Here is a 22857-nt window from a genome sequence, read left to right as displayed (position 1 = left end):
GAAATGCCGATAATATCGGCGAAATATCGCCGATATTATCGGTTTTTAAGGGAACCGATTTTTTTTTCAATATCCAAATGATTTTTGTCAAAATATCGCGATATTTCCGAAACTATCGCGATATTTTGGCCTGGTTTCGACGGAAAGAGGACGCCGGAGCTTACAAGCTCCGGTCAACCCCAAAACGTGACCAACACATGTCAAATAAACTACCAAACTGAAGCCCAAGGGAAGAGGAAGAGATCTATACCATTTTCAAGGCATGCCGTGGTCGAAGCTCGACGGAGTTTCACCTTGGAATCCATGGTCCACACCGGAAACTGGGTTTTGGTTCCTTGTCTGCACTAGCAGAGGGAGAAGAAGAACGAGGGAGATGAGGGAGTGCTGGTGTGTGTGTGTGTGAGTTCGGGGAAGAACCGAAGAACTAGAAGGAATGATGAGAGTTGCAGAGAGAGGGAGGAATGATGAGAGTTGCAGAGAGAGGGAGAGCATGGGAAAGTGGAGAGAAAGAGAGGACTGAGAGAGATGAGAGATGAAAGCCTCGGGACAAAAATAAGGGGGTGGACCCCTTGGCTCACTAATTAAGATCCAAAAATAATAATTTAAAAAAAAATAAAAATAAAAACCTACAAAGTAAAATTATAAACTAAAGGGAAGGGTTTTACATTAAGGCCTTATTCGAAGATGTGACCCTTCTAAACTAGAAATATACCAACTGATGGATTGCTTTATGAAAAATTGGTAGAAAGAGACATAAAGATAAAGTCATCTAACTTGTAAGGCAACTTTCTTGACATAGTATTTTACGTCAATATATAATTTTGAACCTCATAGGAACTCTATGTGGTACTGAGTCACTAATATATCTTACCATGCAATGTATAAAGTGTAAAATATTGTACTAATTCATTATATATAAATGATTATGGTGTGTTTAGACTTTTTTCATTAATTACTACATATTTTCTACACTCACTATGTTTGTCAGCTCGCTATATAATCAACTTGATAATGTTAAATTCATCATGCAATGCATTTCCTTCCAATTTTTTGTGATAAACTAATAGATAATTGACTAAATAAACATCCTGCAAAGTTTCAATAAAAATTTCCAAGTTTTTCTTACAATTTCCGTGGTTTCCATGTAATTTTTATCGATATCGATATTATCCCGATATTTCCATCGATATTTCCGTATTTTCGGACTACTAATATTTCCGATATTATCGATATTTAATACCTTGGGCATATTATCCCTGTTGCGACTCCCATTTGGGATATGAATGAAAAGCTGTTTCTTTTACAATTTCTCTGTCATTTCCTTTATTCTCTGCAATTCGCCTCTTGGTCCTTCTGGAACCTACCACGCTTTCACGTCGGAACGCAGCGAAACCGATACGAAACGACACGAACTGGTCCTACGGATTCGGTACTCTCGCTGGTGATTCTTCAGGGTCGTCCGTCCTCTTAAAGCGGTTAATTTTTCTCATCAAGGTTACGACTTTACTCAGCAGCAATTTAAAAGTTTTCTTTTTGGTTAATTATTTGATTTCTTAATGATTGTGATGAGAATCTGATGCGTTGGATTTGGTGGGTTGGCAAATGGGCGACTGGGATTTTGGTTTGGATGATTTCAGATGGTTTCTGAGATGTTATTTTTGGAATATGATTGGGAAAATGTGGAAATTTGATTGCAAATTAATTTTTTATATTCAAAATTATGAGTAAATTGTTGAATAGAAGCGTGAATTTACAGAAAGTTGAAGTCTTTTGCTTTACTGGGAGGGAGGATTGTTCGGAAATGATCAAACGAGATCTTTCTTAAGATTGTTAGTTTTTCGGATACAATTTTTAGTAGATTCTTAATTTTCAACAAAGTTGGTACTTTAGGATCCAGAATTTGGTCACCCATTACCGAATTACAGTTCGTGTTTGGATTTTGTTTCGTATCCGTTTAACCATTGATGGGTTAAATTTTGTTTACTGGAATTGTTACGATCAATGTCATTGGTATGTGTTTGATATACCTCGTATTGGGTCACTGAAGTAGTCATTTCTTTGTTTTCCTTCTTTCGCTAAGGCTAACTACTACCTCTTTGATTTTGTAGGATTATTTTGTTATGTATTCATAAGACGTCAATCATTGCCTTCCGCATGCACGCCATAGGATAACATTCGAGTTGGTCTTGTGAGAATAGTGGGCAGTTCAAATTCGCGAGGCATTATTCTGCACTTATTGCCTAATTTACTAGATATGGCCATATGCTCTCAATGCTGATTTTCTACGTACTGGTTCAGCAAGTTTTATCAATAATTTTTGGCAGCGGATGAAATCATAGTGTTGCCTATTTGGAGATATCAATATTTTATAATTAGTTATGGGTTCCTGAAATTAATTGGGCTATAAATGGACACATATGGTGAGAACAATATCTTGATGGAGTTACTGGATGTATCTGCAATTTTGTGTTGAACAAAGGGAAAATGCTATCAAGTTGGAAACCCCGTACTGATTTGATGCTTATCTCCTTGGGGTACACCTTAATCTTGTTCGTTGGGATATCTAGAACTAGAGAGTATTTAAACAGTGTGATATAAGAAGAAACCATGGAGTATGAATCAAATAAACGATTTCCTTTGGATGCAAAAGATTATAAGTTATATGAAGAAGTTGGTGAAGGTGTCAGTGCTTCCGTGTACAGGGCACTCTGTATACCACTTAATGAGATAGTTGCTATCAAGGTTCTTGATCTGGAAAAGTGTAACAATGACCTGGTTTGAAGCTTACTCTCTTATGCAGCTCATATGTTTATTTTATTTATACTTCATTGAATTTGTGTGTAAGTGATGTTTATATTTGCCTTATCTCGTTCACTTGGGTTCTACTTCTAACATGTATGGACTAACTGAACTTATGCATACATATTGCATAATCGTTCGAGAAGCAATCCTATCACATCATGGCTTCAGTAGCTTACAGAAGACTTATACTTCATTATTTTCGTGGTGAATTTGTTTTCTAACCCTATGTTTGGATGGGGGATTTGCAAGGGTTTTAGGATAGATTAGTTAAAACTGCACTACAAAACATTGTATAAAGGAATTTGAAATGCATTGCATGATCTTTACAACGACATAAACAAAAAGGATTTACAAATTACTCCTTTCAAGTAATCATTGGCAAAATCCCTCCCAATGCAATAAAGCATTGTATCTGGTCAATTCAAATCCCTCCCTCTAATCTTTGTGGTGCATTTCTACCTTATGTAGCTTAATCCTATATGCTTGCCAATCCCTCATCCAAACATAGGGTGAACGTTTGGGCACAACTACAAGGAATTTGTAGAAAGGATTTGTCTGGAAAGAAGTTTAGTTTCTGCGTTAGCAACACTTTTAAACCATCATAGTCTCGAAGAATATTGTTTGTCGAAATTGAATGGTTTTTGTCTTTAAGCTGTCAATTGGTTGATATAAGAGTATAAATGGTATTTTGAAGTATCATCTATAGTTCTATTTTCCGTCAAATTTTGCAGGATGGTATCCGACGGGAGGTTAATACAATGACTTTGATTAAACACCAAAATTTAGTACGAGCACATTGTTCATTCACTGCTGGCCACAGCCTTTGGGTCGTGATGCCATATATGGCTGGAGGGTCCTGCCAGCATATAATGAAATCTTCTTATCCTGAAGGGTTTGAAGAGCCTGTTATTGCGACTTTATTGAACGAAGTTCTCAAAGCTCTTGTGTATCTTCATGCTCAGGGCGACATCCATAGAGATGTGAAGGTACCAAGCTCCACTCTCGTAATATTTACCAATAATTTTTTGTATACTTCATTCAGGCCAAGTGATTTACCAATAACTTTTTGTATTCTTCACTATGAAATAAGGTGAGGCACATTATTGGTTGCAATATGCAGAAAACTAGTATCCTTGGAACCAATATTTTCTGAGGATAGTTACTTTCCATGTAATGCGATTTTTTTTTTTTTGAAAAGATTAATTCTGCGCTTAATGATATAATGTTTACGTCTCTATTCAAAACTTCTTACATGTGAATAACTGGCCGATATGTTTGTGTCTGGGTATATGACAAGCTTGTGTACAAATTGCGTCAAATTTCTCAGCATACTGTTATATATGCCTGTTCATGTTGAAGGATGATGCGCTGGTATTCTTATTTATGTTCTTAACCTTCAAATTCAGGCTGGGAATATTTTAATTGACTCTAATGGTGCCGTCAAGTTAGCAGACTTTGGAGTGTCCGCATGCATGTTCGATGCTGGTGATAGACAACGTTCCAGAAATACGTTTGTTGGAACTCCATGCTGGTATTTGTTTTTTAATCTTTTCCGTCTGCCTTATATATGATGCTGTAATATCAGAATCATTGTCCATTTTAATTGGCTTAAGGCTGTAGAAATTTTATACATAGAGCTCGTTTGGATGTGCTTTTAAAATAACTGAAAGCATTTTTGGTGAAAATGTTTTTAGAACCAATTTTTAGTAAAGATGCAAGTAAACCCTGGAAAAACACTTAAAAGTGCTTCTGGAAGAAGCACATAACTGGTGCTTCTTGCAGAAAACACTAAGTGTATTTTGAACTCAAAAACATTTTCTCGAAAAGTGCTTTCAGTCATTTTAAAAGCACATCCAAACGAGTCAAAACAAGGTATTGTAGTAAGAAACGAATAGATACCTCCGAACAAGTAAGACTCATCAGCAGACTATACACCCTAAAATACTCTGATTTTGTCCCTTTCTCCTCAGGATGGCTCCTGAAGTTATGCAGGAGTTACCTGGATATGACTTCAAGTGAGTGGGTTACTAGCCAATCTCTGACTTTCTATGTTCTCTCTGTATCTGTGGTTTCTCTGCTGCTTTATGTTTGGCTGAAGTTTTCTTATGTTGTATTTTTACCTTTTTCTTCATTTACAGAGCAGACATCTGGTCATTTGGAATAACAGCGCTTGAGCTTGCTCATGGTCATGCCCCATTTTCTAAGTATCCGCCCATGAAAGTAATTTTCTTGAATTTTTCATATTTATATGGGCTCTTCCTCATAGAAGTGTTTCACCGGTGCTTATTGGGTGAGTGTATGAATGATCTCCACTCTTTTCTTTGCAGGTTTTGCTTATGACTTTACAAAATGCACCCCCAGGCCTTGACTATGAAAGAGACAAAAGATTTTCAAAGGTTTGTGTTGGCCAGTTGAAACTCACATCTTCCATTCCCAAATTTAATTCATGAAGTGCTACATTTTCCAGTCTTTCAAAGGGATGGTAGGTGCTTGCTTAGTGAAGGATCCAAAGAAGCGTCCATCTTCAGAGAAGCTTTTGAAGCACCATTTTTTCAAACATGCACGACCTGTTGAATATCTGTCGCGAACCATTCTTGAGGGTCTTTCTCCATTGGGTGAACGTTTCAGGATGCTGAAGGTCTCTTGCTACTCCCATATTCTCTTTTGTACTTTATTATTCAGTTATGGTATGTGTCATGATTTCAGCTACATTTTTACTTTTTTTTTTTTGGTTGTGTTTTAGGCAAAAGAATCCGATCTTCTTGTGCCGAATAAGGCTCTCTATGGGGATGAACATTTATCACAGGTGAGAGTTGTTCAAAGTCAAATAAAGAGCTAACTACATTTTACACCCTTGAGGTTTGGGGTGATTTTCAAATTGGGCCATAAAGGTATTAAAATTGGGGATGAACATTTATCACAGGTGAGAGTTGGTCAAAGTTAAATAAAGAGCTAACTACATTTTACACCCTTGAGGTTAGGGGTGATTTTCAAATTGGGCTATGAAGGTATTAAAATTGTAACAATTTATGCCTTTGGTCTGATTGATTGTTTGACCCTTTATTAAATTGATGATATAGCGAGTGCGAGATCCTTATGGCAAAACGTGTAAGCCAAATTTGCATTACATCGACAAAAATACTTATCAATTTAATGGAGGATGAGATATTCAAAGAGGCAAAAGGTGTACAGCGATACAATTTCAAAACTTCAGGGTGAAGAAAATTTGAACCTCATGGTCTATTTTAAGACCTGAAGGGTGTAAAATGTAGCTAACCCTTAAATAAAAGTAGTTACGTGTTTAGTTGTAGTCTTGAGTGGTCTTTAGGCATCCGCATTTAAGGTTTCTTTTTCCGCCTTCACTCTTTGAATTTGTCTGTGTGCATGTGCTATAAATTAATATACTGTGTAATCAAGCTTTCTGCTTTAATATATATTCTTACTTGCAGCAAGAGTATATCCGAGGAATCAGTGCCTGGAATTTCAACATTGAGGATTTAAAAAATCAGGCTGCCCTTGTAAGTTTATCAATTTCTAGCCTATGTATACTTATTTTAGTCCTAATCAACTAACCGTTGGTCTGATTCATGCACGACGCCTTCATTTAAACATTATTAATCATTTATATTGTTAATTTATATTATTACTGACACACTGTTGCCAGCAGATTGAAGAGGATGGCATGCCCAATGCATCAAGTGAGAAGCAAATTGACAAGGACGAGGATGTTAGTTTTCCAGCGAAGAGGGAAGCCACTGAGATGGAAATCCAAGCAAATGCTGTGCCTTACGAGGAGGAACAGGAACTACTTCTTTAAACTCATCTTCCTTGTCTCAGATGTTCAGTTTTTTAAGTTCTAATTATTGTTTTATGTATTCGGTGTCTGCCTGCTTAGGATGGCTTCAACGATCTGCATGATTTGTGAGGATGATGTGAGTGCATCTAGTCCTAGAAACATTGCTCAAGAAAATGGAAGAAGTGAAGGTGAGACTTCAAGGCAATGTTGTTCTTTACCACGTCATGTTAATCCCGAGCCTAAAAAGTTTTGGAGTGGTTCACTGTAACTGGATAATGTGCTTTCTCCCAAAAAGGTTATTGGCAATGGTGAAAGGTAAGTGTTCTTATGATGAAGTTGATTGGGTTGTTTAATGTGCTTTTTCTTGTTGCCTAGTATTGTTATGAGTCATCCTTTGTTGGAACCACACTGTATTTTTTTATTTTTCACGTTGAAACCATCATATGATAATATTGTATACGTTGGATCAAATTTCAAGATCTTTGCCCGCACACGTGGCTGTCTGTGATTTCGCTTTCTTGTGTCCCTTCTTCCTGTGGTCAAACAAAAGTTATAATGTTGGAACCGTGCATGGTCATCACCTTTGTCTTCTAGCTTTTGGATAACTTGGAGGAACTATTTCGTTCTAGTATTGTGGTCGTTGATAAAAATAAAAGTCATCTTTATGTTTGGAAGAGAAAAACTACAGAAAAAAGAAAAAAAAAACAAAAAACTAGAAAGAGAAGCTATCGTATGGCATTCTCGAAAAGAGAAAAATTCCGAAAACATAAGGCATTTTCATGTGGGTAGGGTTGTTTCCCACTTGAAATCAACAGTGGGCCTACTCTTTGAGTCTATACATACAGTCCTCTCATTTGAGGATTTCTTTAAGTTATTCGTCGAGTTCATATATTGAGATGCTTTGAAGACTTCTATTCTGACCCATTGGTAGCCTTTTGTCTCTAAATGTAATGACTATACTGTTGTAGGAACTTCATTTAGGCTTTACATTGGAGATGCTTTTATAAGCGATTTTGATAACATTACTCTTCGACGTTAGAATGTGAGCAACTATACCGGGTATACCCTAAAAACTAATTGACAATGTTCCATAACATACTTAATTTGGTCAGTTTGAATATGGGACGAGCTATAATCTCTTGTCTTTTTATAATGGTGAAATATAAAGCGCATTTGATGGTTAATTAAAAATCAACTATTTCTCTAACTCTTGTCTTTTTATAATGGTGAAATATAAAGCGCATTTGATGGTTAATTAAAATTCAACTATTTCTCTAACTCACTAATGTTACATATGTATAATAAATAAATTCTAAACTTAAATTTCAAGTTTCTTGAAGCAATAATGGGCAGTTCAGGAGTCACCTTGGTGCAGTCGACCCTACCGAGTCCTCGTTCGGCAGACAAAAAGAGTCACATGCTTAGGTGTTAGGACGCACAAATTCTAAAGGTAAAAATGGAACACACGTTTACATCGTGCGGTTAAAAATCATTTAAATTTTTTTAATTTAAAATTAAATACAAATAGTACTTGACGAAAATTGATCGCACGATATACGATGAACGGTTAGAATATGAGAATCCATAGGATCTCTATAAAGAGGATCCTCTTCCCTCAATTCTACGTCAATGTTAGGCTCGTGTCCCACCTATTAATGAGATTTTTCAGTGCATTTAGAACATGGGATGGTACTAACTCTATAAATAGTGAGATACTTGTGTCAAAAGATTAATAACTTAAAATTAAAACTCCCCTCGACTTATATAAAAACATATGATGTATCAGTCGTATTTTGAGCACAATAAACAATTTATCCACCTTTTGGTGGAATTGTTGATGGTAATAAATCACGAGGCATGCACAATTGCTGCACATCATGCGGCCGTCGCCATTGCCACTTGTCACGCCTTAATTGTGCAAAATTCAATTCACATCGTATGTCCAATTTTTATGTTGGGCCATACTCATCAACAAACCTAAATTATTGTACATCTTTTCATCATTGCCAAAATAGACAAGCTCCTACAGGTGGCAAAATACTGTTGGGTTCCCTAATTTATAAAAAATATATATATATATATATTTTTTAATGACACGTGTATGCTGATATTTGATATGGCGAGTGACAGATGGCCAAGGATCTGCTATCCCTAAAATGGTGTCTCCTCCTATGTCTCATTTCTATTTATTTGACACGTGTCATTCACTTTAACAAAAGTAAAACAGAGAGCACACACTTTGTGTGTGTTTTGTATTTGTGAACAATTTCTCTTAATAAGTTCATATTTTTTTTAATATTCATAATTACTGTTTTGTCCTCATGTAAATATTGTGTATCAAAAGTGAGGGTAAAATTGAAAAAATAAGTATATGATTGTCATTTTCTAAAAAAAAAGAAGGTAAAATAGGAATATGATTGTCATTTTGTCAAAATATACAAAATTACTATTTTGCCCTCCTTTTGTCAATAGTGTGTATCAAAAGTGAGAGCAAAAAAGGAAAAAAAAGTTGACAATGAGGGTTCTCTTAATAGAATAGATAGAGTATTGAAGAGATTTTTCAGTGTGACCGGAATACGGGGTGGTATATCACGTGCCCCTATACAAATAGTGGGATATGTATGTTACAAAGTTAATAACTTATAAAATACAATTTCCCATAACTTGTATAAAAACACATGGTGTACCATCCGTGTTCCGGTCACAAGAAAAAATTTCTTGTATTACTGTGAGTTCAGACGAACAGAATTCCCCAAAATACATGAGAAGTATTAGATTCCCTAGCAATTGGTGTCGTCAGCCAACCACCTCAACCACCCCACCTCATCGACGACAACACCCTCGGCCTCGATTTGTATCTCTCATTCCCTATCTCCCTCTAAACGCCTGCTTCAGAGACTAATCGATCCCCACGATATCGTTATCTCCCAATTCATCAGAAATTCAATTCAAATCACCAGCTTTGATTTAGTTCGATTCAAATCAAATCGACGGATCCAGTTCAATTCAATTTAAATCGCTGGCTCTGGTTCGATTCAAATCAAATTGTCGACTCCGGTTCAATTAGATTCCGAACGACAATTCCGATTCAATTCAATTCCAATATTTATCGATATGTTTTTCATGGAACATGATCAATTTTAGAGTGGACACCATCAATGAGAATTATGGCAACTTTTGGGATATTTGGGGTGTTCGGCGAGTGTTTTTTTTTTTGGGGGGGGGGGGTGGGGCGGGGGGAGGGCGCAATGAATAGATCATCTGGAAGCCACCATTCCATTTTAGGGACAGCAGATCCTTGGCCATGACAAATACACATTGGGATCAAGTAATTTCCATACCATCCGAAAGCCAAAAAATATAAGGAAAACTAATTAAAATGACTTGAAAACTTTGAGTTTTAACGATAAGGACAAAATAAAGGGTAAAGTGAATAGTACTAGGTTTGACTTTTTAGTATAAAAATGTGGTTTTTCGTTAAAGTGAACAGTACCGCGGACTTTTCGTTAAAACTCCCAAAAATATATATGTGAATGTCTTCCGAAGACTCTTTCAATGTTTGATATGAATTTATTTTGTGCCCACCAAATGTTTCATGTAATGTCTGCTAGACATATCTCGCCAGCACTCGGTAAGTTATGTTGAGATTACTTAAAAAATCCTCTCGATAACTTTCATCAAATTGTTTCGCCATATGTCGATATATGTTTGTTAGATGCACAACCTAGTTCGACTTATGATAAAAAAGCCCACTAATTGTTTGACAAATGACCGAATGAATATACTGAAATTTTTTGCACGCTTCACGCTTTGTTTCTATTCAAAACTTAAAATGATTCAAATTTTGTCTTACAATTAATTTTGTAAAAGTTCTCAAAATCAATTGAAAACATGGGTTACTCACAGTTTTTGTCAAGAAATGAAATTTTTAATTTTAGGAAATAGTTTGAATGTGAATTAATAAAAATGTTGCAAGACCTTTGGATGTGATTTTATTCTTTATTAGGTACCGAAATTATTTTTTATTAATTTTTAAAGTTCAAAAATAGAAAAAAAAATAATGAAAACTAATAGCGGGACCCCAGAAGAGATTTGTAGGTGTTTGAAATCTTGGGAACGTCCTAAATTAATTTTAGGAAATATGTGGTGCGAGTTGATAACTCTAACTTTGGTTTACAACAAATGTCGTAAAAGTTCTCAAAATCGATTGGAAAATTGTTAAGGAAAAAATTGAAATTTTTAGCTTTAGCAAATATTTTGTCTCGGAGTTAAGGAAAATATTGCAAGATCTTTGAACTTGATCCTACCATTTATTAGGTCTCAAAACTATTTTTTTATTGATTCTTAAAGTTTAAAATTACAAAAATATCTTTAAATTTAGGTTTTAAATCGTTGATTTCAAGTGTTTAAATTTGAATTATAATAGGTTTTGTACGGAAAAATATATTTTGAAGAACATGAAAATTATAGTTTGTTGTTATGGTAAGGGAAATAAAATAAAATTTCTAAAAAAAAAACTGAAAAAGAAAAAAAAAGAAAATGGGTGGATCGGTATGAAACTAGCGACTCAATCTTGAAAATAGTTGCTAACGTGCTAACGTACTAGCAACTCCTATTGAGGAGGATCAGTAAAAACATACCGATCGTATCCTTTTTTTTTTTTTTTTTTTTCCATTGAATATTTTTTAATTCCTACATTACTTTATTTAGATTGAAATTCATTTAGATTAAGATTTATATCCTTGTTTTCAGATTTTTTGACATGGATTATAAAAAAAAATTTCATCGAAAACACATTTTGTAGAACATGAAGATGATAGTTTGGTGTTGTGGTACGGGAAAAACAAAAGCTTAAATAAAATAAAATAAAATAAAATAAATGGTTTAGGCGCAGGGAGACGCAGCCCAAACTCATGCCCTCGGGATGGCCTAAGGCGCAACAAAAGCAGTGGAGGCCTATGAGGTATGGGGTTTAGCAGTGTGTGGATGGTAACACTTTGAGTTCAAGTGTTTAGGGGCGTGTGAATAATAACCCTGAGTTCAACGTGTTTTAGTGCCTAGCGCACTCAAATTCTTTTCCCTCACAACAATGTGGCGGAGAAATGTGTTTTTTTTAAAGGAAGGGGTTACTGAATTAAAAGTTACAACTTTAGTGTGAATTCTATCATGGTTGATAGTAGCTTATAAATGCCCCAACCCTGGCAATCATACTTCATCCCACCAACCATGGTTGACTAATGAGATTAAAACTAAATCCTACTATATATTAATAACAACCTATAAATGCCCACCCTCTACACCAATGCTTCATGCGAGTAACAGCAGTCGAGCCATGGGATTAAAACTAAACCTATCCCCTATAAATGCCCTACCCGACACCTATGGTTCGTACGACAAACCATGGCTTACATGTGGGATTAAAACTAAACCATACCTCATTACTCGTATAAATGCCCTACCCCAAACGCAATTGGTTCGTACAGGAAACAATGGTTGACTCGTGACATTAAAAATAAACCCTACCCTATATTGATAACGGCTTGTATATGCTCCACCTCTGACACCAATGCTTCGTGCGAGCAACAATGGTTGACATATACACCTGGGATTGCATTGTTTTGCATGCGTAGGTTGCCTTGTTTTGCATGTCAAGTATTTTTATGCGTTAATCTCACCTCGTTTTGCATGCACGAAGCACGTCTCGTTTTTCCGTGCGTTGATCTCACAATTGGTTCGTACGGGAAACAATAGTTGACCCGTGAGATTAAAACTAAACCCTACCCTATATTTATAATGACTTATATATGCTCCACCTCTAACACCAATGCTTCGTGCGAGCAACAATGGTTGACCTATGCATCTGGGATCACATTGTTTTGAATGCGTTATGCCGTCTCGTTTTACGTGCCAAGTATTTTCGTGCGTTGATCTCACCTTGTTTTGATGCACGAAGCACGTCTCGTTTTTCGTGTGTTGAGCCTACCTCATCTTGCTAGCCAAATTTTCCTGCGCCGAGCTCGCCTTGTTTCGTGTGGGAGTTAAGGAAAATGTTTCAAGATCTTTGGATGTGATCCTATTGTTTATTAAGTCTTGGAAGTACTTTTTATTGATTTTTAAAATTGAAAAAAAAAATGAAAAAATAATATAAACTAATAGTGAGGCCTTAAGAGAGATTTTAGGTTTAAAAAATCTTTGAAATGTCCTAAATTAATTGTAGAAACATGTGGTGTGACTATAATGACTTAAATTTTGACTTATAATGAATCTTGTAAAAGTTATCAAAATCGATTGGAAAACGTGGACAGTTTTTGTGAAAAAATTGAAAGTTTGAAATATTTTGCGCAGGTGTTAAGGAAAATATTACAAGACCTTTAGATGTGATCCTACCGTTTATTTGTATCAGAACTATTTTTTATTATTTTTAATATTGAAAAAAAAATTTAATATAAATTAATTAATAGCAATGCTCCCGAAAAGATTTGTAGATTTATATTTTATTTCAATGATTGGAATTAATCAGTCAAACCTTAAATTTTAAATATATATTTTGCTTCTGGGATTTTGAAGTAGAGAGATGAGATGTTACAGTTACAACTTTATGAGGTGAAAAGAGGGACGGCAGGAGATGGTTGCGGAGAGATAACGGCAACATCCGCGATGCATTGACCAACTCTCTCCCTTTGCTGTCACGGTTGGCCTCCATATGCAAAGCTATATAATTCTTGCAAAATTATATTTAATTAAGAAATTTCCCCACAAGTAAATGACTAATTATTTTATTTTTTCCCACCAATATTTTATTTTTCCCACCATATAATTTCTTGCAGACTGAGACCGAAACTGAAGGCACAAAAAACGGGAAACGGAAATCCTATCCGGATCATTTCCTTCTAATCCAATAAGTTCGGAGATCCGATCTATACAGAGTCCATTTTAAAGCTATACTAATTTTATCTGCTGATCAAATTTTAATATCCAAATCTTCAAACTTGATGGATTAGATCCGTTTCCAAAAAACGCTTCTCTTTATCTGTCTTGCTGTATTATATATTTGAATTTATTTTAATTTTATTTATAAAAAAGAAACGAAAAAAACGGTGAGAGATTCGATCTGAGGACCAAAGCCTCAGCGACAGTTGGATATAGAGAGAGAAACAGAGAGGGAGGAGAGAGAATAGGAGAGAGAATCGGGGGATTTCAATCGACGAGCAAATTGAGCTGAATCGACGTCGTTTTAGTCGGGGATAGGGGGCAGAAGAGGGTTCTCTTATTTCTCTGTCCGAATCTTTATCAGAAGCAAACTCCGATTCAGTTCTGCACCTCCTGGTTCGTCCGCTTTCACGTCGGAACGCAGCGAAACCGATACGAAACGACACGAACTGGTCCTGCGGATTCGGTACTCTCGCTGGTGATTCTTCAGGGTCGTCCGTCCTCTTAAAGCGGTTAATTTTTCTCATCAAGGTTACGACTTTACTCAGCAGCAATTTAAAAGTTTTCTTTTTGGTTAATTATTTGATTTCTTAATGATTGTGATGAGAATCTGATGCGTTGGATTTGGTGGGTTGGGAAATGGGCGACTGGGATTTTGGTTTGGATGATTTCAGATGGTTTCTGAGATGTTATTTTCGGAATTTGATTGGGAAAATGTGGAAATTTGATTGCAAATTAATTTTTTATATTCAAAATTATGAGTAAATTGTTGAATAGAAGCGTGAATTTACAGAAAGTTGAAGTCTTTTGCTTTACTGGGAGGGAGGATTGTTCGGAAATGATCAAACGAGATCTTTCTTAAGATTGTTAGTTTTTTCGGATACAATTTTTAGTAGATTCTTAATTTTCAAAAAAGTTGGTACTTTAGGATCCAGAATTTGGTCACCCATTACCGAATTACAGTTCGTGTTTGGATTTTGTTTCGTATCCGTTTAACCATTGATGGGTTAAATTTTGTTTACTGGAATTGTTACGATCAATGTCATTGGTATGTGTTTGGTATACCTCATATTGGGTCACTGAAGTAGTCATTTTTTGTTTTCCTTCTTTCGCTAAGGCTAACTACTACCTCTTTGATTTTGTAGGATTATTTTGTTTGGTATTCGTAAGACGTCAATCATTGCCTTCCGCATGCACACCATAGGATAACATTCGAGTTGGTCTTGTGAGAATAGTGGGCAGTTCAAATTCGCAAAGCATTATTCTGCACTTATTGCCTAATTTACAGATATGGCTATATGCTCTCAATGCTGATTTTCTACGTACTGGTTCAGCAAGTTTTATCAATAATTTTTGGTAGTGGATGAAATCATAGTGTTGCCTATTTGGAGATATCAATATTTTATAATTAGTTACGGTTCCTGAAATTAATCAGGCTATAAATGGAAACATATGGTGAGAACAATATCTCGATGGAGTTACGGGATGTATCTGCAATTTTGTGTTGAACAAAGGGAAAATGCTATCAAATTGGAAACCCCGTACTGATTTGATGCTTATCTCCTTGGGGTGCACCTTAATCTTGTTCGTTGGGATATCTATAACTAGAGAGTATTTAAACAGTGTGATATAAGAAGAAACCATGGAGTATGAATCAAATAAACGATTTCCTTTGGATGCAAAAGATTATAAGTTATATGAAGAAGTTGGTGAAGGTGTCAGTGCTTCCGTGTACAGGGCACTCTGTATACCACTTAATGAGATAGTTGCTATCAAGGTTCTTGATCTGGAAAAGTGTAACAATGACCTGGTATGAAGCTTACTCTCTTATGCAGCTCATATGTTTATTTTATTTATACTTCATTGAATTTGTGTGTAAGTGATGTTTATATTTGCCTTATCTCGTTCACTTGGGTTCTACTTCTAACATGTATGGACTAACTGAACTTATGCATACATATTGCATAATCTTTCGAGAAGCAATCCTATCACATCATGGCTTCAGTAGCTTACAGAAGACTTATACTTCATTATTTTCGTGGTGAATTTGTTTTCTAACCCTATGTTTGGATGGGGGATTTGCAAGGGTTTTAGGATAGATTAGTTAAAACTGAACTACAAAACATTGTATAAAGGAATTTGAAATGCACTGCATGATCTTTACAACGACATAAACAAAAAGGATTTACAAATTACTCCTTTCAAGTAATCATTTGCAAAATCCCTCCCAATGCAATAATGCATTGTATCTGGTCAATTCAAATCTCTCCCTCTAATCTTTGTGGTGCATTTCTACCTTATGTAGCTTAATCCAATATGCTTGCCAATCCCTCATCCAAACATAGGGTGAACGTTTGGGCACAACTACAAGGCATTTGTAGAAAGGATTTGTCTGGAAAGAAGTTTGGTTTCTGCGTTAGCAGCACTTTAAACCATCATAGTCTCGAAGAATATTGTCTGTCGAAATTGACTGGTTTTTTGTCTTTAAGTTGCCAATTGGTTGATATAAGAGTATAAATGGTATTATGAAGTATCATCTACAGTTCTATTTTCCTGTCAAATTTTGCAGGATGGTATCCGACGGGAGGTTAATACAATGGCTTTGATTAAACACCAAAATTTAGTACGAGCACATTGTTCATTCACTGTTGGCCACAGCCTTTGGGTCGTGATGCCATATATGGCTGGAGGGTCCTGCCTGCATATAATGAAATCTTCTTATCCTGAAGGGTTTGAAGAGCCTGTTATTGCGACTTTATTGAATGAAGTTCTCAAAGCTCTTGTGTATCTTCATGCTCAGGGCGACATCCATAGAGATGTGAAGGTACCACGCTCCACTCTCTTATTATTTCAGGCCAAGTGATTTACCAATAACTTTTTGTATTCTTCATTATGAAATAAGGTGAGGCACATTATTGGTTGCAATATGCAGAAAACTAGTATCCTTGGAACCAATATTTTCTGAGGATAGTTACTTTCCATTGCATGCGATTTTTTTTTTGAAAAGATTAATTCTGCGCTTAATGATATAATGTTTACATCTCTATTCAAAACTTCTTACATGTGAATAACTGGCCGATATGTTTGTGTCCTGGGTATATTGACAAGCTTGTGTACAAATTGCGTCAAATTTCTCAGCATACTGTTATATATGCCTGTTCATGTTGAAGGATGATGCGCTGGTATTCTTATTTATGTTCTTAACCTTCAAATTCAGGCTGGGAATATTTTAATTGACTCTAATGGTGCCGTCAAGTTAGCAGACTTTGGAGTGTCCGCATGCATGTTTGATGCTGGTGATAGACAACATTCCAGAAATACGTTTGTTGGAACTCCATGCTGGTATTTGTTTTTTAATCTTTTCCGTCTGCCTTATATATGATGCTGTAATATCAGAATCATTTTTCCATTTTTGATTGGCTTAAGGCTGTAGAAATTTTATACATAGAGTTCGTTTGGATGTGCTTTTAAAATAATTGAAAACGCTTTTGGTGAAAATGTTTTTAGAACCAATTTTTAGTAAAGATGCAAGAAAACCTTGGAAAAGCGCTTAAAGTGCTTCTGGAAGAAGCACATAACCATAACACTTTAAGTGTATTTTGAACTCAAAAACATTTTCTCGAAAAGCGCTTTCAGTCATTTTAAAAGCACATCCAAACGAGTCAAAACAAGGTATTGTAGTAAGAAACGAATAGATACCTCCGAACAAGTAAGACTCATCATACACCCTAAAATACTCTGATTTTGTCCCTTTCTCCTCAGGATGGCTCCTGAAGTTATGCAGCAGTTACATGGATATGACTTCAAGTGAGTGGGTTACTAGCCAATCTCTGACTTTCTATGTTCTCTGTATCCGTGGTTTCTCTGCTGCTTTATGTTTGGCTGAAGTTTTCTTATGTTGTATTTTTACCTTTTTCTTCATTTACAGAGCAGACATCTGGTCATTTGGAATAACAGCGCTTGAGCTTGCTCATGGTCATGCCCCATTTTCTAAGTATCCGCCCATGAAAGTAATTTTCTTGAATTTTTCATATTTATGTGGGCTCTTCCTCATAGAAGTGTTTCACCGGTGCTTATTGGGTGAGTTTACGAATGATCTCCACTCTTTTCCTTGCAGGTTTTGCTTATGACTTTACAAAATGCACCCCCAGGCCTTGACTATGAAAGAGACAAAAGATTTTCAAAGGTTTGTGTTGGCCAGTTGAAACTCACATCTTCCATTTCCAAATTTAATTCATGAAGTGCTACATTTTCCAGTCTTTCAAAGAGATGGTAGGTGCTTGCTTAGTGAAGGATCCAAAGAAGCGTCCATCTTCAGAGAAGCTTTTGAAGCACCATTTTTTCAAACATGCACGACCTGTTGAATATCTGTCGCGTACCATTCTTGAGGGTCTTTCTCCATTGGGTGAACGTTTCAGGATGCTGAAGGTCTCTTGCTACTCCCATATTCTCTTTTGTACTTTATTATTCAGTTATGGTATGTGTCATGATTTCAGCTACCTTTTTACCCTTTTTTTTTTTGTTGTGTTTTAGGCAAAAGAAGCCGATCTTCTTGTGCAGAATAAGGCTCTCTATGGGGATGAACATTTATCACAGGTGAGAGTTGTTCAAAGTTAAATAAAGAGCTAACTACATTTTACACCCTTGAGGTTTGGGGTGATTTTCAAATTGGGCCATGGAGCTATTAAAATTGGGGATGAACATTTATCACAGGTGAGAGTTGTTCAAAGTTAAATAAAGAGCTAACTACATTTTACACCCTTGAGGTTAGGGGTGATTTTCAAATTGGGCTATGAAGGTACTAAAATTGTAACAATTTATGCCTTTGGTCAGATTGATTGTTTGACCCTTTATTAAATTGATGATATAACGAGTGTGAGATCCTTTATGGCAAAACGTGTAAGCCAAATTTGCATTACATTGACAAAAATACTCATCAATTTAATGGAGGATTAGATATTCAAAGAGGCGAAAGGTGTAAAGTGATACAATTTCAAAACTTCAGGGTGAAGAAAATTTGAACCTCATGGTCTATTTTATACCTGAAGGGTGTGAAATGTAGCTAACCCTTAAATAAAAGTAGTTACGTGTTTAGTTGTAGTCTTGAGTGGTCTTTAGGCATCAGCATTTAAGGTTTCTTTTTCCGCCTTCACTCTTTGAATTTGTCTGTGTGCATGTGCTATAAATTAATATACTGTGTAATCAAACTTTCTGCTTTAATATTTGAGAATCTAATACCTAGGTTTCGGTTACCTTATTATCAACACCATCCTGAATATATATTCTTACTTGCAGCAAGAGTATATCCGAGGAATCAGTGCCTGGAATTTCAACATTGAGGATTTAAAAAATCAGGCTGCCCTTGTAAGTTTATCAATTTCTAGCCTATGTATACTTATTTTAGTCCAATCAACTAACCGTTGGTCTGATTCATGCACGACGCCTTCATTTAAACATTATTTATCATTTATATTGTTAATTTATATTATTACTGGCACACTGTTGCCAGCAGATTGAAGAGGATGGCATGCCCAATGCATCAAGTAAGAAGCAAATTGACAAGGACGAGGATGTTAGTTTTCCAGTGAAGAGGGAACCCACTGAGATGGAAATCCAAGCAAATGCTGTGCCTTATCATGAGGTATAGGAACTACTACTTTAAACTCATCTTCCTTGTCTCAGATGTTCAGTTTTTTAAGTTCTAATTATTGTTTTATGTATTCGGTGTCTGCCTGCTTAGGATGGCTTCAACGGTCTGCCTGATTTGGACAACTCACTTGCTTCATTTCCTATCAAACCTCTTCAAGCGCTTAAGTATGAATGCTTTCCTTTTCTGGAATCGTATCATCCACTCATATTATTAACTTAAGCCCTTATCACTTTAACTGATTTGTCAGCAAACAGATTGTGTAAAGCAGTCTGCCAAATTATTATTATTATTATTCAATATCTTAACTATTTTCTGCAAGTTATTGCATTTTATCCATTTTATGTAGCATCCTAGTAATTACTTTCATTATGGATTTTCCCAAAATTATTGAGATATTTTGTGTGTTTATTAATTTCATTGCGATTGTAATTGTTCCTTTCTTTGAGAAACCTTATGTCTTGATTTAAAGTTTTTTTTTCTTTTTCTACGTTTGCTAAGTGTTTTGAATGCAATTTTTTTTTCATTTCTTTTATCTTACTTAAAATTTGTTTTCTCTGATGCAGAGGCTGTTTTGATGTTTGTGAGGATGATGTGAGTGCATCTAGTCCTAGAAACATTGCTCAAGAAAATGGAAGAAGTGAAGGTGAGACTTCAAGGCAATGTAGTTCTTCACCACGTCATGTTAATCCCGAGCCTAAAAAGTTTTTGAGTGGTTCACTGTTACCGGATAATGTGCTTTCTCCCAAAAAGGTTATTGGCAATGGTGAAAGGTAAGTGTTCTTATGATGAAGTTGATTGGGTTGTTTAATGTGCTTTTTCTAGAATAACATCATCGATACAATGCTCTATTTGTTCTCTGCTTTTTTCAATCAGAAGAAAGTGAGCTTCCCCCTTTTCACTTTCCTGCATCAAGCATTGTTTGCATGCTCATTATCTCTGGCTGAATAAAACGCTCTTTGAATTCCATATGTGGTTGCTTGTTGACTTAGTATAATACCTACATAGAGCTCCTCACGACAATTGCACAACACACATTCTTGTTGCCTAGTATTGTTATGAGTCATCCTTTGTTGGAACCACACTGTATTTTCTATTTTTCACGTTGAAACTATCATATGATAATATTGTATATGTGGATTACTGAGGCACCATCCTTTGTTGAACTAAATTGTAATTAAATTTCTTCACTGTTGAAATTGTCATGATAATCATGGTTTTATCACCTAAAGCCTTGCCCAATGAAAGTTCAGGAAACAATAATGAATATGGTTTTGATGGTAATATACTTCAGTGTAAAAACACCCTGATTGTCGTTGTTGTCTTATCTTTTTACAGTATGATTCTTTTGATATCCCCATCTGCCAATCATTGTAATTTTGTGCAATTGCATGTAAAAGTGTGGTTCTACTAGCTATGAGTTGAAAATATTATATGTTTTGAAGGGATTATTTGCAATCAAAACATCAACCTGAGCGGAGCTACAGTGGTCCATTGTTGTATCGCCATAAGAGAGATTCCATTGGCCATGCTTCTGGTTTGTCTCTTGTTGCTCTGTGCTTTCATCATTTATTCCCTATGTCTGATTTCTTCCACCTTTGTGCTTTTTAAAAATCTATTATATCAATTATGCATCTGTATATGCAGCTGAGGATGTTTCTGAAGGAGCAGTTGTCCAACGTAAGGGGCGCTTCAAGGTTACTTCAGCGGAACTCAGTCCCAAGGTACATATATTTAATAACTCATATATTCTGGAGTGTTATTGGCTATTTACCATAGAATTGCATTGCTTCATATTTGAGGCATCTACTGGTTTCAGTTTTTCCATCAGATTTGTTCTCAGTATCCGGCGGGGTTTTATGTCTACTTCGTGTGTTTATGATCTTTAACATCATAAAGAAGGGGTGCAACTTAGCAGGATATCCTTTAGGCATTAATAACCATTACCATTCCTATCTCTTTTCCAGGGTCCTTCAAACTGCTTGTTTGGTCCTTCTGGAAGTTCAACTGGTCCAGCGACTGCAAATCTTGCAGCTACCACTGTTCTCCCTTCACTACAATGCATTCTGCAGCAAAACACCTCGCAAAGAGTATGTGCCAGTTTTTTAACCCATTTTGTATAGAGAGTGTGTCTCAACTTTCTTTCTTCACGTGACAGGACGAAATAGTTAAATTGATCAATTACGTGGAACAGAACTCGGGTAACTTCCCTATATTTTGTCTCACATATTTGGCCTTCAAATTTGTCTGCAAAGTTTTGTTGGGTATAATGCTTTTAGCGTCATGCAGGAACACAAGGGGAGTCCACTGACGCAAGCACCGGTGACCTTTTGCAGGTAAAAGCTCGGTTCAATTACCTTATATATTGTTTCGTGGTTGAAGTAATTCGTACCTTTAACAGTAATATAAACTATTATTTCACTTGTATAGTTAACGACTATACCTTCAAAATCGTCTTGGACGTGTAGTTTATGATACATCCGATTTTTTTATAATAATTTGCGCTTATGGACTGTAAACTTGGAACTAGATCTTGACTATGCTTTATGTCATACTGATGCAGATGGCTCTGGCTTCCTCTCGGGAGAGAGATTTGCAGTCTCTGGTGATTAATCTGCAACAGAGGTATTTGAGTAATTAAACGCTTTTTGATGATGTGAATCTGATCTGCATATAAACATTCTACTTATAATCTGTCTGCAATGTCAGTGTTGGAAATCTTGTCGAACAATTGCAAAGACAGAAGCTGAAAAACACCCAGGTTCGTGTATTTATCTTGAGCGGTTTTGTTTGAGTTTTTATGTTCCGCGGAGAAAAGAAATATGTTTTCGGATTAACCATCTGTTAATCAAAATGTTTCTTCCAATTCCAAGTAATTAAAAGATCTCCCTTCGGTTTGCAGTTAGAAAGGCAATTGAAAGGTGTGGCCAACAAAGACGAAAATGCTAGAAATCGAAGTGATGCATGAAGGCAATGTCATGTTCACCACTGCCAGTCGAACAATCGCTTTGACCGGAAAATAGAAAATGCTACAGAAAGCAGATGAACCATGGTGGCGGTGCTGTGGCCACCGGCGGACGATGTTGCTGGTGCTCTGATGGTACGTGGCGTCTGCCGGTTACCGCTGAATCGCTGGAGCAAATTTTTTTTCTGGTGTCTTCTAGTGTACCATACGTGTGAATGTGTGTTAGTGCAGACATTCAAATTTTGAGAATGCAATTCCTTTGAATCCCGTTGTGCAACATGTAATTGATTGAAATCTGATACTGTAAATATAATTTATTTTAGTTCAATTTCTCTCGTCTTCGTCTTCTGTTGATATCATAGTCGTGTTCTTGAGCTAGCCTCAGCGCGCAGTAAAGAAAATTTTGGAAGACATTTGGAAGTGGATTCACCATTTTCTGCGTCAGGTAAGTGTAAAATGGCTTTTTAGTTAAAATGGTTCCTGAGATTTTCATAACACATAATTTTGGTCCCTGAGATTTCAAATCAATAGAAGTGGTCTCTGAGATTGTCCACCATCCATTATTTTAGTCATTCCACTAAAAAACTCCGTTAAGTGGTCTCTGAGCTTTTTAATGGAAGGACCAAAATGATGGATAGTGGACAATCTCAGGGACCAAAGTTATGTGTTATGCAAATCTTAGGAACAAAAGTTATGTGTTATACCCTCAACTTAACT

General features: G+C 36.0%; 1 protein-coding gene across 16 annotated transcripts; it reads left to right on the top strand.

The window, feature by feature from the left end:
• The first annotated feature begins 1255 nt into the window (after positions 1–1255).
• LOC126583529 (serine/threonine-protein kinase BLUS1-like) lies at positions 1256–22468 on the top strand. Of its 16 annotated transcripts, none has more exons than XM_050247928.1 (21): positions 1256–1494; positions 14674–15338; positions 16098–16352; positions 16746–16870; positions 17291–17335; positions 17457–17538; positions 17646–17714; positions 17786–17956; positions 18062–18124; positions 18824–18892; positions 19041–19169; positions 19269–19342; positions 19742–19948; positions 20621–20712; positions 20823–20899; positions 21143–21265; positions 21334–21376; positions 21465–21511; positions 21739–21800; positions 21885–21936; positions 22078–22468. In XM_050247928.1, the coding sequence occupies exons 2-21, from the start codon at positions 15171–15173 to the stop codon at positions 22141–22143; spliced, it is 2019 nt and encodes a 672-aa protein (XP_050103885.1). In that variant the 5' UTR covers positions 1256–1494; positions 14674–15170; the 3' UTR covers positions 22144–22468. The 16 variants fall into 16 exon arrangements, with proteins under 16 accessions (XP_050103885.1, XP_050103871.1, XP_050103881.1 ...); XM_050247914.1 differs by having other exon boundaries at positions 19038–19169; XM_050247924.1 differs by lacking the exon at positions 14674–15338 and adding an exon at positions 2109–2775 and having other exon boundaries at positions 19038–19169.
• Positions 22469–22857: the final 389 nt, after the last annotated feature.

This window comes from Malus sylvestris, chromosome 9, assembly GCF_916048215.2.
Source record: "Malus sylvestris chromosome 9, drMalSylv7.2, whole genome shotgun sequence".
NCBI lineage: Eukaryota > Viridiplantae > Streptophyta > Magnoliopsida > Rosales > Rosaceae > Malus > Malus sylvestris.
This window is presented reverse-complemented; position numbering and strand designations above follow the sequence as displayed.